The sequence below is a fragment of the Triturus cristatus genome, chromosome 7 (genome assembly GCF_964204655.1).
Source record: "Triturus cristatus chromosome 7, aTriCri1.1, whole genome shotgun sequence".
Taxonomy (NCBI): Eukaryota; Metazoa; Chordata; class Amphibia; order Caudata; family Salamandridae; genus Triturus; species Triturus cristatus.
Window position 1 is genome coordinate 570,085,248 of NC_140590.1, and position 13,683 is coordinate 570,098,930.

The 13,683-nt window shown below is 41.8% G+C and overlaps 1 protein-coding gene across 4 annotated transcripts in view; it reads left to right on the forward strand.

Moving 5' to 3' along the window:
- Nucleotides 1–13,683, forward strand: part of EME1 (essential meiotic structure-specific endonuclease 1) — an 86,827-nt gene that overhangs the window by 34,292 nt on the left and 38,852 nt on the right. For all 4 annotated transcript variants that reach the window (XM_085617098.1, XM_085617101.1, XM_085617099.1 and 1 more), the window contains 2 exons: nt 5,367–6,157; nt 6,604–6,731. In XM_085617098.1, the coding sequence (XP_085473224.1) occupies nt 5,392–6,157; nt 6,604–6,731 (894 nt within the window). In that variant the 5' untranslated portion in view covers nt 5,367–5,391. The remainder of the gene's footprint in view (nt 1–5,366; nt 6,158–6,603; nt 6,732–13,683) is intronic.

Genomic DNA, 13,683 nt, shown 5'->3' on the forward strand with positions numbered 1-13,683 from the left:
AAAACACTGGGAGGCAAAGAAGTTTGCCAACGGGGCGGGGGCAGGGGACTTCGGGGGTACATGAAAATGTATTCATTGCCTAGTTGTCAAAGGTCGCCCGGTGCTATTAGTTAAAAGAGTGCAGATTTCATTATGATGTTAAGAGTACTTTACTCGCATCTATGAGGAAATCGACATTAACTAAACAAAATGCCTGAATGCGTGTCAGTTTTCACATTGTTTTAGACCGTACTGGTTGCTTAGTTTCATTGCATTCATTTTTGTATTTACTCTTTTACACAGCATCCAAAGTAGGTTACTTAACCCCAAAGCCCCGGGTTGTTAAATGACCCATAGAAGGGAGTCTTTTACAGTTGAGCAAATGTGTCCAAATGTAGTTTTGGTAGTGCCATGGAGTGATCAGCCAATGAGGTACTCTATGAGCAGTTATTTATCTACACGTTCAAAACGTACGGTATTTTGGCTGTTGTTTGTACCCAACCACCTCTTTGAATGTGTTTATTAACACAGAGGTTCATCTAACAGACAGTGCTCACAGAGGGGCTACTAGAGCACAGAACAAAATGTATTCATTTATCCTGAGTACGAAGGCTCCCGGAAGGCTTAGGTGCCCGCCCGGAGAGGCTAGGGATCCTAGTGCTTCTACAGACTCTGCCGTGCTCCTCTGCACCAGCAGGGCACAGCTCAGAATCTGCAGCTTCTGCTAAGAATAGGTGAGGGGGATGAGGTTGGGGCATGCGGGAGTTGCCAGCAGATTTCCAGGTTATTGAAAGTGATGATTCTGACGTGAGGCAATGGAGACTGACTTTGTCTGTTTGTCTGCACCAGTCTATTTTTCTACCATCTACCGGGCTCACTGTCATGTATCCATTCATCTCTCTTTGTTAGAGGTGCGCAAGCCAATATATTAATTAGCAGGTAGAGCCAGCCGGAGAAGAGCCAAGCGTATACGAGCCAGTGGGCGAGACGTGAAAATGATCGGCATGTTAATCATACAGTAAACATGATGTAAATGTGCGATAATGTCTCTTCAGAATTTAAAAAAGTGCATTTCTTTAGCGCGTCACCTCAGTACACAAGATTATAGCACTGAATTGAGAGGAAGTTATTAAAAGTGCTTGTTTTAAGCATGAGTTAAAACACTGCCGCTCCTCCTGCCCGACACCAATGCCATTTGTGAACTAAGAGGCGTCAGTTGCCATGCATACCCAGAATGTTGCCTAGAGTCTTATTATATTTAGAGTAACATTAAAATCTAGTTCATTAAACAAGAAGTTTTTGTACAGCACGCATCTTGAACGTGCATATTTCAAGGTGGCAATAATAAAGATGTAAACAGAAGTGCAGGCAGGCAATAAAACACGAACGAGAGTGGGGGAGGGAAGGGCAGGGGAGGTTGAAAAGTCACAGACTGAGGGAGGGGGCGATGGGGTGGGGAGACAGGGAAGAAAATAGTGTTAGGAGTAAAGGGGCCAATAGCCATGGAAGGATACAAATGAAGAATGAGGAGGGACTAACAAGCCTCAAACCAATCGGAAGGCAGCATTTAAGACAAAAGCCAATGGGCAGAGAGTGGGAGGAGCTTCCATGAAGCTTCCACACCACAGTATATACTGCATGCTTTACAAAGCGATGGCAGCGCATGCGCGCTGCAATGCTAGACGAGGCCTAAAAGAAAATAGTGCTAGGAGTAAAGGGGCCAATAGCCGTGGAAGGATACAAATGATGAATGAGGAGGGACTAACAAGCCTCAAACCAATCTGAAGGCAGCATTTAAGACAAAAGCCAATGGGCAGAGAGTGGGTGGAGCTTCCACGAAGCTTCCACACTACAGTATATACTGCATGCCTCGCAAAGCGATGGCAGCGCATTCGCCAATGGGCAGAGAGTGGGTGGAGCTTCCACAAAGCTTCCACACTACAGTATATACTGCATGCCTCGCAAAGCGATGGCAGCACATTCGCGCTGTAACGCTAGGCAAGACCTAAAAATGGCCACCTGCGATCCGTCACGGATCTCGCGCAGAGTCTCATATGGACAGGTTCCTGCTACATAGGACACACGCCTCGGTTGCGGCCACACTTCGAAAAGCCTGTTGCAGAGCCGGCAGATTTCTCCCTGCTTTCACTTGTTATCACATCTGCTAATAGCACCAACCTGGTTTCCGACTTTATCATTTAGCTCTTACACTTCGGCCACAGGTGGGCATGGGGGCGCACGCTGACCGGAAAAACGATTGTGGACACCCCATGCCAAATAAGACCTGGACTTACTGCTGCGAGCAAACCCGATTTATCTCTTGAAATCATCGCCATAAGCTTTTGCACTTCAAATACATATTACACCTGAATTACTGGCGAAGATGGATCCCACTAAATCCCACAACTGCCCTAGATGTGAGACGGAGTCCGCACACTTCCACCATTTAGCGCGGAACTGCACACCAATATTAGTATATTGGGGTGAAGTCTTTCGCCACCTTGCTTTAACGATTGACTCTGAACTGACCCCATCCCCATTAATGGCTATGGTAGGCTATGCGAACCTACTGGAGGCTTGAGTGCGTAGTTTTTCTGCTATTGCCTTGCTCCTTGCAAAACTGCAAGTCTGTAAACACTGTAGTAGCCCCACAACCCCAACAATTAAGGTCTGGATGAGAGATTTAATATACTGCGATGCTACTAACGACACCTACGGTTCCCTGCAACCACTTACCTCCAGGCCCAAAAAGTCTGGCAGCTACTTTGCTCTTACTTCTGCACCCTGAGAAGACGGAGTGAATATAAACCTGTATGTTTCACTGAAGTGTCCTGCATGCATGCAGATTGAGGATGCTAATGAGACGCTTTCTTGTTATGTTCTGCTTGTGCCATGTAGGGTCCGTACTGCGTGATATAGTGTTCTTTGCTTGGAGATACACATTTCCTCTCAAGCCATGTTTTTTGTCATACCCTCCTCCTCTGGACTGTAATTGAACAGTGTCTATATTGATAATGTTCTTATCCGCATTTTAAATTATGCTTTCTTATTATTGCCCTAATGTGTCAATCAAAATATCTGTGTTTGTTTTTTCTGACTTGCTACTTTTATTTCTTTTTCTTCTTTATTTAAAAAAAAAGAGAGATTGTGTTGATCCTCTTCGGCCCATCTGGAACCTGCACTCTACACGGCTTAGCCACATAAAGTCAGTGCTGTTATTGCCATGGGTCTCAGCTGCCGTGATCATGCCAATGGTCCCAGCTTTGCTTGCCTCAGTCTATGGTTCATCATCCAAAGAGACAGCAGAGTTCTAATGGCTCTGACACAAACAGCATATAACACCAAATGTACTCCGTGCACTGGTTCCCGCTGGTCCAAAGGATAAACAATAAAAAGCTCTATTAATCCTTAGGCATCTTAAGACACATGCTCACTTCTTTAAAGGCCAATCGAATCACTACACATCTACTTGTGATTCTTAAGATTATTTCCACACTTGTTTTTAATGTTTCCAGAATGCACAAAATCCTCACCTGGAGATAGATTGTTTTGGCACTTGTAGACCACATATCTGGAACAACCCACTTCTCTCTGTAAGCGCTGCTGAGGACAGACATGAAATTTAGGGTAAAACAGAAGACTGCAGTTACCCAGAGTATGATCACATGTTGACTGCAACTTTCCATTTCTTTTGATTTGTCTTAACAAGCCCTTTGTGAATATGGCACACTTTACCAATGCAGTCAGCATAACATGAATAGTTTGGCATATATCGATGACCAATTCCCAGTAATGCACTCCATGGCCAGGTAGTTCAGTGCATCTCAGTGAAGTTGAAACATTGTCTTCCCCTGTTTGAAGGAGAGCATTCTGGATGCGTGCCTTCCTTTGTCCCTTGTCACGTAGAACAACACACATTGTTCATATGCGCCCTGTTGGGATTGCATATTTGATCTTGTACAAACACCACTATTCCTGCCCATTACGCACTTTTCAGATCACAGATGGGAACACGTAGCTAAAGCTGTGAGGATAAGGCATAACTTGCAATTACATTTCCAGCTAGCCTCTGACATCCTGTGTGATATGACACACATCTATTAGGGATTTTTTCCTAGAACATCTCTTCTCCCAGTACTTTAATAAAATCACCATACTGAATGTTACCTTACAGGAAAGAAACACAAACACCGGTAAGGACCTACCTACACTTCAGGCATAAAGTGTGGTCAACAGCTATCGGCTGTTCTACACGCAGCCACTGATAAATGGATTTTACAAAACTATTGAACTCCACGGGGATTGAGCGTCAAGGACCGCACTTATCCAATTGTGGGGATGGTCAAAAACTAGTTTTGGTGCAAAGAACCAGAAGTTCAATTCCTCTAAAGGGAACCCTTAAGTCATCAATTAAATGCACAGTGGTTAAGCACCCAACATCGTGTGAATCTAGTAATTTTTATATCAAGCAAGTTTTCAGCCAAACACTTTAAATGTTGTGACACAAATTACATATTTCATAATACAAAACATCAATCAGACATATTAGATTTTTAATCCTTTATATTTTTATCTTCTTCTCCATAATCAGTTTAAGACCCGTAGCCAACGCGTTTCGTCCTCTCAGTTGCAGCCCTGTCTTACAAGGTCTTAAATAAAGGGTAGTGGGGAATATAGGTACAACAATCCAAAGAACAGTAATCAGGACAACAGTAATTCAAATGATTTGAAATATTTATATTTTCTTATTTCAACACATTGACATTATGATCATACAAGGTTACAACAGTTCAACTCATAAGTAGCCAACATGTGTTTCGCAGGAATATATATATATATATATATATCTTGAGGAGCCGAAACGTTATGGCGACTACTATGCGAGCAAGCGAATAAATTGCACTAAAGAATAACTGGTCCGTGTCTGTGATCTCTGGATGTGAGGCTTCAACGATTCAGCCACGCCGAGTTTGCACTACCTGTTGGATATATATATATATATATATATATATATATATATATATATATATATATATATATATATATATATATATATATATATATATATAGGTTCAAACCTCATGTGCGCTTCAACGTGTTCCAGATACAGGTCATAAGAATATGGTTCCAAGGGGCTGTAAGAATAATAGTCCCTTGTAAAACTTACAAGTTATTAACAAGGGCACAGTCCATCCTCCTTGTATGAAAGCAAAGCAGCGCGTTCCCTCCAGAGTCTTCACATCGTGTATCGATACACTGATAGCAGTCAATTACTTGTTTTGCAACACTCAAGCCAATCACTAGCAGTGTGCGCTCTTCACCAAGATTAGTCACTCACTGTGATTTCCCTTTGTTGATATCAGTTAGTGACTGTTTTCTCTTTGCAGAAGTGAACAAGTTTGCATTCATCAGATGGGACCACAAAATGTTCCTGACGAGCTCAGTGACAGTGACCATGAAGAACTGCCATGTTTCGGTTTCCTGCGGCAGCAAAATAGCAACAGTTCTCTTCCAAAGAACAATGTCATCATGCTAGAAAGTTCTGGCTCTGAAACCTCCTATCCTCCGTCTCCTGTACGAAACATTACCTACACTGCTCTTGAGGATTATGCCCCAGTCAACACCTGTGACAAGGATATCACAATGATCAGCAGCGAAAGTGAGGAAGAGGAAGAAATTGTACCCCTCTCAGAGAGGCTGAAGGGCAGATTTACAGCTGCAGAGGCCTTATCTAGTGGCTCTTCATTTCAGGTGTCCACAACTATAAGCTCCACGTTCCGCTCCGAGCATATGGACGTACAAGCTGAGACAGCCAAGGCGTCATTGGTTACAAAACCCCTGCAGTTACCCTACAATGAAAAGGGTGCAGTACCCAGGGCCCCCAAGGAGAGACCGCGTAAGTCTCCTATTCACAAGTCTCAGTGGTCGAACCTCATTCCCCAGCCCCAGGTGACAAGCTTAAATATCGGTCCTCCAAAGAAGAAAGTTAAGCATGGTGTGGAGGAGCTAGAGAAGGGAAACGAGGAAGCTCTAAGGAAGAGGCAAGAGCGGGAAAAACTCAGAGAAAGAAAGGAGTTTCTGGAGCAGGAGAAGGCGAAGAAAAAGGCACTGGCTGAGGCTTTAAAGGCACAGAGACCAGAGGAGTGCATGAAACACTTGCAAGTGCTGATTGATCCAGGTACTCTTGCACTTCAGGAGTTGGGTAAAAAAAACAGGGATTGGGAAGGTGAAAAAGAGAGCAGAGGAGCAAAGTGAAACGGTGGAAGTTGAATGGAGAAATGAAAATTTGTTGGGAGAGGAAGGTTGGGGTGGTGTAGAAGGGACAGTGACTGTATGAAAGCAGAGGAATGTGAGTACCACAGGTGGTGTAGAAGGGAGACAAGGGCAGTGGGCAAGATGGAGCAGAGTCCCAGAAAGTCAGGGAGTGGACTAGGCAGATGCTTGGTGTTGACCCCTCTGATCTTGAAGATGAGTGGCAGGTGTGTTGGGCTAAATCCTGATAAGATACTTTGATCTCATCTTTCCTGTAGGCATGGTTTAGGGGTGGGGAGACCTCTCACTCTGCTCTCTTTCATGTGAAATTGGTGGTGTCTAAGTAAATTATGGTCCTTCCCCTTCCACCAGCTGTCTTGCAGATGGAGGGTGGGGGGCTTCTCCTCAGTGCCCTGCAGACCATGGAGTGCAGCTGTGTAGTGGACACCCGGTCAGTGCCTTACAGTATCTCCTGGAGGAGGCGAGCAAGAGACCTGCAGGTAGGAGAACTCACTAGTCCAGTGTCCAGTATCTGGTGTTAATGGTGTCCTTGTAGTATAGACTTGTAAAATGTTTAGTAATGACCTACCACGTCAAGTTTAGAGATCTTTAAGAAAACTGACCACCAGCCAGCTTCTCTTTAATAATATCCCTGTTTTCAAGGAGATTGTTTGGGCCCATCATGGCAGGAGGCAAGAATAGAACCTGTGTAAGATAAAAGAAGTGCAACATTTTCTTCTTCCCTGCCACCTTCCTGACTGCCAGTGTTGAGCTGTCTCTTCTCAGAGAGTCTCTTTTCCTGTTCTTTTCTATGCCTGTTATGCGATAACTACTGAGTCCCACACAATAGACAGATTCCCATATTTGCATTAGGGAGCACAGTTTTTTCTTAGTGTCTTCTAGCGTGCAGTATTATGCTCCATGTGTGGGTTCCTTCTTTTTCATATGACATGTCTTATTCTTAAGAAGAATTCCCACTTGTTTCTATTTCCACCACATATATAGATCTGTAATTAATCATGCCACCGGTAATTGCATAAGGCAAGACGTGAGGACTAATAACATTAGTATTTAGCTTGCTGCATTCTTTTTTGCACAGGACTGATCTTTGGGGAGAAACTAAGAGTTTCCTTTGAAAACAAATTGCTAAAACCCTTTTCTGACAATAGATAGAGGGGAAGAGGTGAGACACAGAGAAACATAAAGCAAAGTTCATTGTATTTCCTAAAAGAGAATGTAGGTGGGGAGAGATGTTGACATCACATAAACCGGTGGTTGAAATCCTCTCAGTTTCGATTTTAACTGTTGCATAGAAGCTCTGTAAGCTGGGTGTGTTTCTCTCGTTGCTGAATGTGTCTGGGGCTACAGAGCTCAGCTGGTCAGGCTCTGACTTCTGTCACTGCAGATGATGTCTATGGGAAACAGCATTCTGTAGGCAATGCTCTGACTTGTATTACTGTGATGGGATTAATGCGCTACAGAGCTCTATAAGCAAGGCTCTGACTCCTCTAGCTACAGAGGACAGGCCGTGCTTGCTCTCGTTTCAGATAGCTTTGACTTCCCTCATTGCTGATGGTTTCCTATGGAAGAGACCTATAGGGGCTGGGCTCTAGCCCATCTTACAGTTGATGGTGTCTGGGGTACAGAGCGCTGAAGACCAGGCCTTGCCCTCCCCCACGCCCACCCACTGCTGAGTATTTATGAGTTACAGTGTATGCCTGTCCCTTCCAAAAGTATCTGTGGTACAAAGTGCTCCTGGCCAGTTGCTAACTCCTCTTGCTGATGATGTCTTCTAAAGGGTAGGCTTCGATTATTCTCTGCCTGCTCATGACACTCTCACTACTGATTGCATCTGTAAAGGTGGAACTCCAATTGGATAGTGGAACGTCGCACAGCCGTGTGTGAATGATGTTGCGTTTATTTAGCGTGCCTGGTAAATACCCTCCTGAGCCAGGAGGTGAAAATGACAAATGTGAATGCGTTATCTCCCGTGGGAGTAACGTCCTTTACTCAGCACTCCGGTGTTGTCAAAATTCAAATAAGGTGATCCAAGGGGTGATAGATTATTTCACAATAATTTCTTTAATTCGTAATTTTACTTCCAATTCATACTATTTCTCACATAGTATTGCGTGTTTCTTCTCAACAATTTCAATATTTCAGCCCTATGCATTTCGGGCGAACCCTTCTTCAGGGGACTTACATTCTGAAAACAGAAAACATTTTGTTCGAGTGACAGGATACAACATCCAATATTATACATTGTTCAAAGAATTACATTCTAGTCAGCATATTGATAGTTTGTGAAAGTCGGAGTTGGCCGTGAGCGGAAGAGTGCCGGATTATCGGGGTGTCAGGTTCATGCACTGGAAGGATAGATGTTACACACTTAGTTGGTGTAAAAGGCCGTTACAATGTGTCTAAAAGTTTGACGGCAGGGGCATGACAGAAAGATTCAGAGCGATAGTTCGAAATGTGCACAAGCGAAAAATCGTGAAGAAAAAACCGTGATAAAATGTAAACCAAATTGTAATTAATTTTTTCTAACCTTTCCAAATGTGAGCGTCAAAGTTCTAACAAACAGACGTGGAAACCCACGACATGGTAATTCGTACACGAAGTTTGTCTGCAATAAAATGTACAGAGTGCTTTTCAGTACACAATGGTTACGAAAAAGGATACTAGATACTAGGTTTACCGTGAAAAGACGGCAGTCTGAATGCGCTCTTACCGCGTCGGGAATTCAGATGAGTTGCGGTGTGGACCCGTTCGTTTGTGTTTGGGAAAGTTGCTTCCTTTGGTTAAGAATCAGAAGACTCATGCATCACGTGATGATGAAAAGTGCATCACGTGATGATGAAAAGTGAAAAAAGACTCCGATTTCGTAATTACAATAATACGGGTTTGATGACAAATAAAGTCGAGGCTGTGCTAAGTATATTGTGGCTATGAAAGTGCTCACCAGATCAAAAATGGATCGAAAATGGAACAAAAGTAAAACCAATGATTTAAAAGACAAACGGTCACATATGTCAGCGGAGTGTTGTCGTGACACTTATGTTCAATAAAGTTTGAGAGTGAAATTCAAAAAGATTCTTGCGCTGGAAGATGTAGTGTACATCTGCCGCACGGAATCCAAAGGGAAAAATATAAAAAAGGAATAAAAAGGTGTAAACAAAGGGGATCATCGACCGTATATCAATGTGCCATCCGAGTGCAACATGCGAAAGAATTACTTCACAATAGAAAACGTGAATTGAAAAGATGATGTAGGATAATATGACGATGTGATATTGTGGGCTGAAAACCGGTGCGGTGGTGTTTAAGAAGGTGTCATGAAAGGGAAAATGACGTGAGATGAAAGTAATAGGACGGTAACAATAAAGTTGTCATTACATTTCAAACCATTTAAGTCCATATAATGAACATCACAGGTTTATAAACTTAGATAACTTGCTGTTTAGCGATTTTACAAAAAGCAATGTAGTTCGAAACGTTCATTTAATCCTTTCGGCTGAAGTGTATTCAAGTGGGTAATCCAAAAGATTTCTCTTCTTAATAGATGTTGAGAATTGTCTCTTCCCGGTAACATCGGTACTTGTTCCAATATACAAAAGCGTAATTGGCTGGGGTTATGGTGGTGATCGTTGAAATGTAAAGCGACCGTAGATTTAATATTCTTAAGTCTGATGTTACTTTTATGTTCGATGATTCGAGTTTTTAGTTTCCTCTGAGTTTTTCCCACATAGGGAAGACCACACGGGCATTTCAACATGTATACCACGTTACTGCTGTCGCATGTACCTGATACTCGTAGTTTGATTCTCGTGCCTTTTGATGGATGCAATATTTCACTACCCTTAATTATGGCATTACAGTTGCTGCAGTTATGACAAGGTATAGTTCCTCTGTGCTTGACATTGGTGGCATCTTCTTTTGGTTTGAGCATTTCCTTTATTTTACGAGTACGTTTGTACGCGAATCTTGGGATGTTATGAAAAATTCCTTTGAACTCTTCTTCCTGCGCAAGTAGTGGCCAGTGTTTTAAAATGGTTCTCTTGATATTGAAACTTCTGGTAGAATATTTAGAAATAAATACTGGTCTTTGTGTATCATTTTTCTGTTGTACTGTCAGTAGCTGAGTTCTTTCGAATTTCCGGACTCTTTCCTGTGCTTCATTCAAGGTGGTTTCTGGATATCCTCTCTGTCTGAATTTTTGGATAGTGACAGTTTTAGATTGATTGTAATAGTCCGAGTTGGACGAGATTCTCTTTAAGCGCAATAGTTGTGAAAATGGTAAGTGATGTTTCAATGAAGGCTGATGAAAACTTGTAAAATGTAAAAAGTTGTTCCTGTCGGTTGGTTTGATAAACACTTTGGTATCAAGATTGCCTTCGTTGTTAATAACCAAAACATCTAGGAAAGGTATTTCTCTTTTGTTAATGTTGTACGTGAAACCAATTCTGTCATCTATCAGATTCAGTTCTTCGATGGCTGTTAACAGTGAAATTTCTGTGCCATTCCATAGTAAAAAAATATCGTCAATGTATCTTCCATACATGATGATGTGACTGTTCCAGTTTGGGTTGCTCAAAATATAGTCTTCTTCGAATTTGTACATGAAGAGGTTGGCATATGCCGGTGCGGTACAATTTCCCATGGATGTTCCTGATGTTTGGATGAAATATTGATCTCCCCATTTGAAATAGCTGTGATACAGCGTAAAGTGTAACAATTCCATTAGAAATACTTTGAACATTTCCTCTTGATCACTTGTGATTAAATAGTGTTCTACTGCTTGTAAACCCAAGTCGTGGGGTATAGACGTGTACAGGGATTTAACGTCGATGGTACATAGTATCATGTCTGTGAGATTCCAGTAGGTTAAGGAAATGGGTAGTATCTCTGATGTAGGTGCTCATGTTTTGGACAAATGGTTGAAGATGTTTGTCTAGGAACTTTCCAACTGGTTCGTGGATGGAATTGATAGTAGAAACAATAGGACGAAACGGTGGTGAATTGGCATTTTTGTGGACTTTAGGAATCATGTAAATGTAAGGAATGGCAGGGTTGACTTTAATCAAATATTCTTTTTCTTTGGTGCCAATAATTCCTTGGGTAATGGCTGTATCTATTATTTGATTCAGAATGATCTTAAAGTCATTGGTAGGATCCCTGTCGTGTCTTGTGTAGATATTGGTATCATTAACATGTTCGTTGACGTTGATGTTATAAAAATCTGTATCCATGATGACAAGAGCACCTCCCTTATCAGCTTGTCGGATGGTTATTTCTTTATTTTTAGACAATTGGTCTAGTGCTTGTCTTTCTTTTTGATTGAGGTTAGAATTTTTTGATCGAGGTTGTTTGAAAATATTTTGAACGTCCTTCAAAACAATTTTTTCGAAGACGTCAAGTACTTTGTGACTGGTAGGTGGAATGAATTTGCTAGGATTTCTTAGACCCAATAGTTTGTTCTGGGGTTGATCTGTTGTGGGTTCTAACACGTTGCTGAAAAAATGTCTTAACCTCAGTGTACGTAGAAATTTGTATACACAAACTTGTGCCTCTAATAGATTTGAATGATAGGTGGGGACGTATGAGGTTCCCTTCTGGAGTGTTTGTAATTGAAAATCAGAGATTGATTGTTTGGATATGTTCATAACTAGGGTTTCTGGTTTCTTGTGTTCTTGGCTATAGTGTCCGTCATAAGTTTTCTTTTTAGACTTGCTCCTCCTGGTTCTTCTTGTTGGGCGGTTCCTCTTTCTAAAAAAGAAGTTTCACTAGTTGTTGGAAGGTCCTGTTCTCGAGGTGCAGAGGCAGGTGTTCTATCAGGTCTTTGAGTACTCGAAGGTGGAGGCTGCTTTCTGCGATGAGAATCTTCCGAGGACAAAGTTTCTTCCGAGGATCTTCCAGTATTAGATCTTTGTTGTCTGCGTCTTGCGTATATGTCTGCCCATGTGTAAACCTCTCCTAGTCGGTAGTCTGTAGTGTCGCGTTTGAATTTCCTGATCTTACGATCATTGATTTCTTTGGAATAAGTTTCTAGTTGATGTCTTTGAGAACGTTATCCCATTCATCCGCATTTCACAATATCACACCGTCATATTATCCTACATCATCTTTTCAATTCACGTTTTCTATTGTGAAGTAATTCTTTCGCATGTTGCACTCGGATGGCACATTGATATACGGTTGATGATTCCCTTTGTTCACACCTTTTTATTCCTTTTTTATATTTTTCCCTTTGGATTCCGTGCGGCAGATGTACACTACATCTTCCAGCGCAAGAATCTTTTTGAATTTCACTCTCAAACTTTATTGAACATAAGTGTCACGACAACACTCCGCTGACATATGTGACCGTTTGTCTTTTAAATCATTGGTTTTACTTTTGTTCCATTTTCGATCCATTTTTGATCTGGTGAGCACTTTCATAGCCACAATATACTTAGCACAGCCTCGACTTTATTTGTCATCAAACCCGTATTATTGTAATTACGAAATCGGAGTCTTTTTTCACTTTTCATCATCACGTGATGCACTTTTCATCATCACGTGATGCATGAGTCTTCTGATTCTTAACCAAAGGAAGCAACTTTCCCAAACACAAACGAACGGGTCCACACCGCAACTCATCTGAATTCACGACGCGGTAAGAGCGCATTCAGACTGCCGTCTCTTCACGGTAAACCTAGTATCCTTTTTCGTAACCATTGTGTACTGAAAAGCACTCTGTACATTTTATTGCAGACAAACTTCGTGTACGAATTACCATGTCGTGGGTTTCCACGTCTGTTTGTTAGAACTTTGACGCTCACATTTGGAAAGGTTAGAAAAAATTAATTACAATTTGGTTTACATTTTATCACGTTTTTTTCTTCACTATTTTTCGCTTGTGCACATTTCGAACTATCGCTCTGAATCTTTCTGTCACGCCCCTGCCGTCAAACTTTTAGACACATTGTAACGGCCTTTTACACCAACTAAGTGTGTAACATCTATCCTTCCAGTGCATGAACCTGACACCCCGATAATCCGGCACTCTTCCGCTCACGGCCAACTCCGACTTTCACAAACTATCAATATGCTGACTAGAATGTAATTCTTTGAACAATGTATAATATTGGATGTTGTATTCTGTCACTCGAACAAAATGTTTTCTGTTTTCAGAATGTAAGTCCCCTGAAGAAGGGTTTGCCCGAAATGCATAGGGCTGAAATATTGAAATTGTTGAGAAGAAACACGCAATACTATGTGAGAAATAGTATGAATTGGAAGTAAAATTACGAATTAAAGAAATTATTGTGAAATAATCTATCACCCCTTGGATCACCTTATTTGAATTTTGACAACACCGGAGTGCTGAGTAAAGGACGTTACTCCCACGGGAGATAACGCATTCACATTTGCATCTGTAAAGGCACAGAGCTCTGTAGACCAGACTCTGCT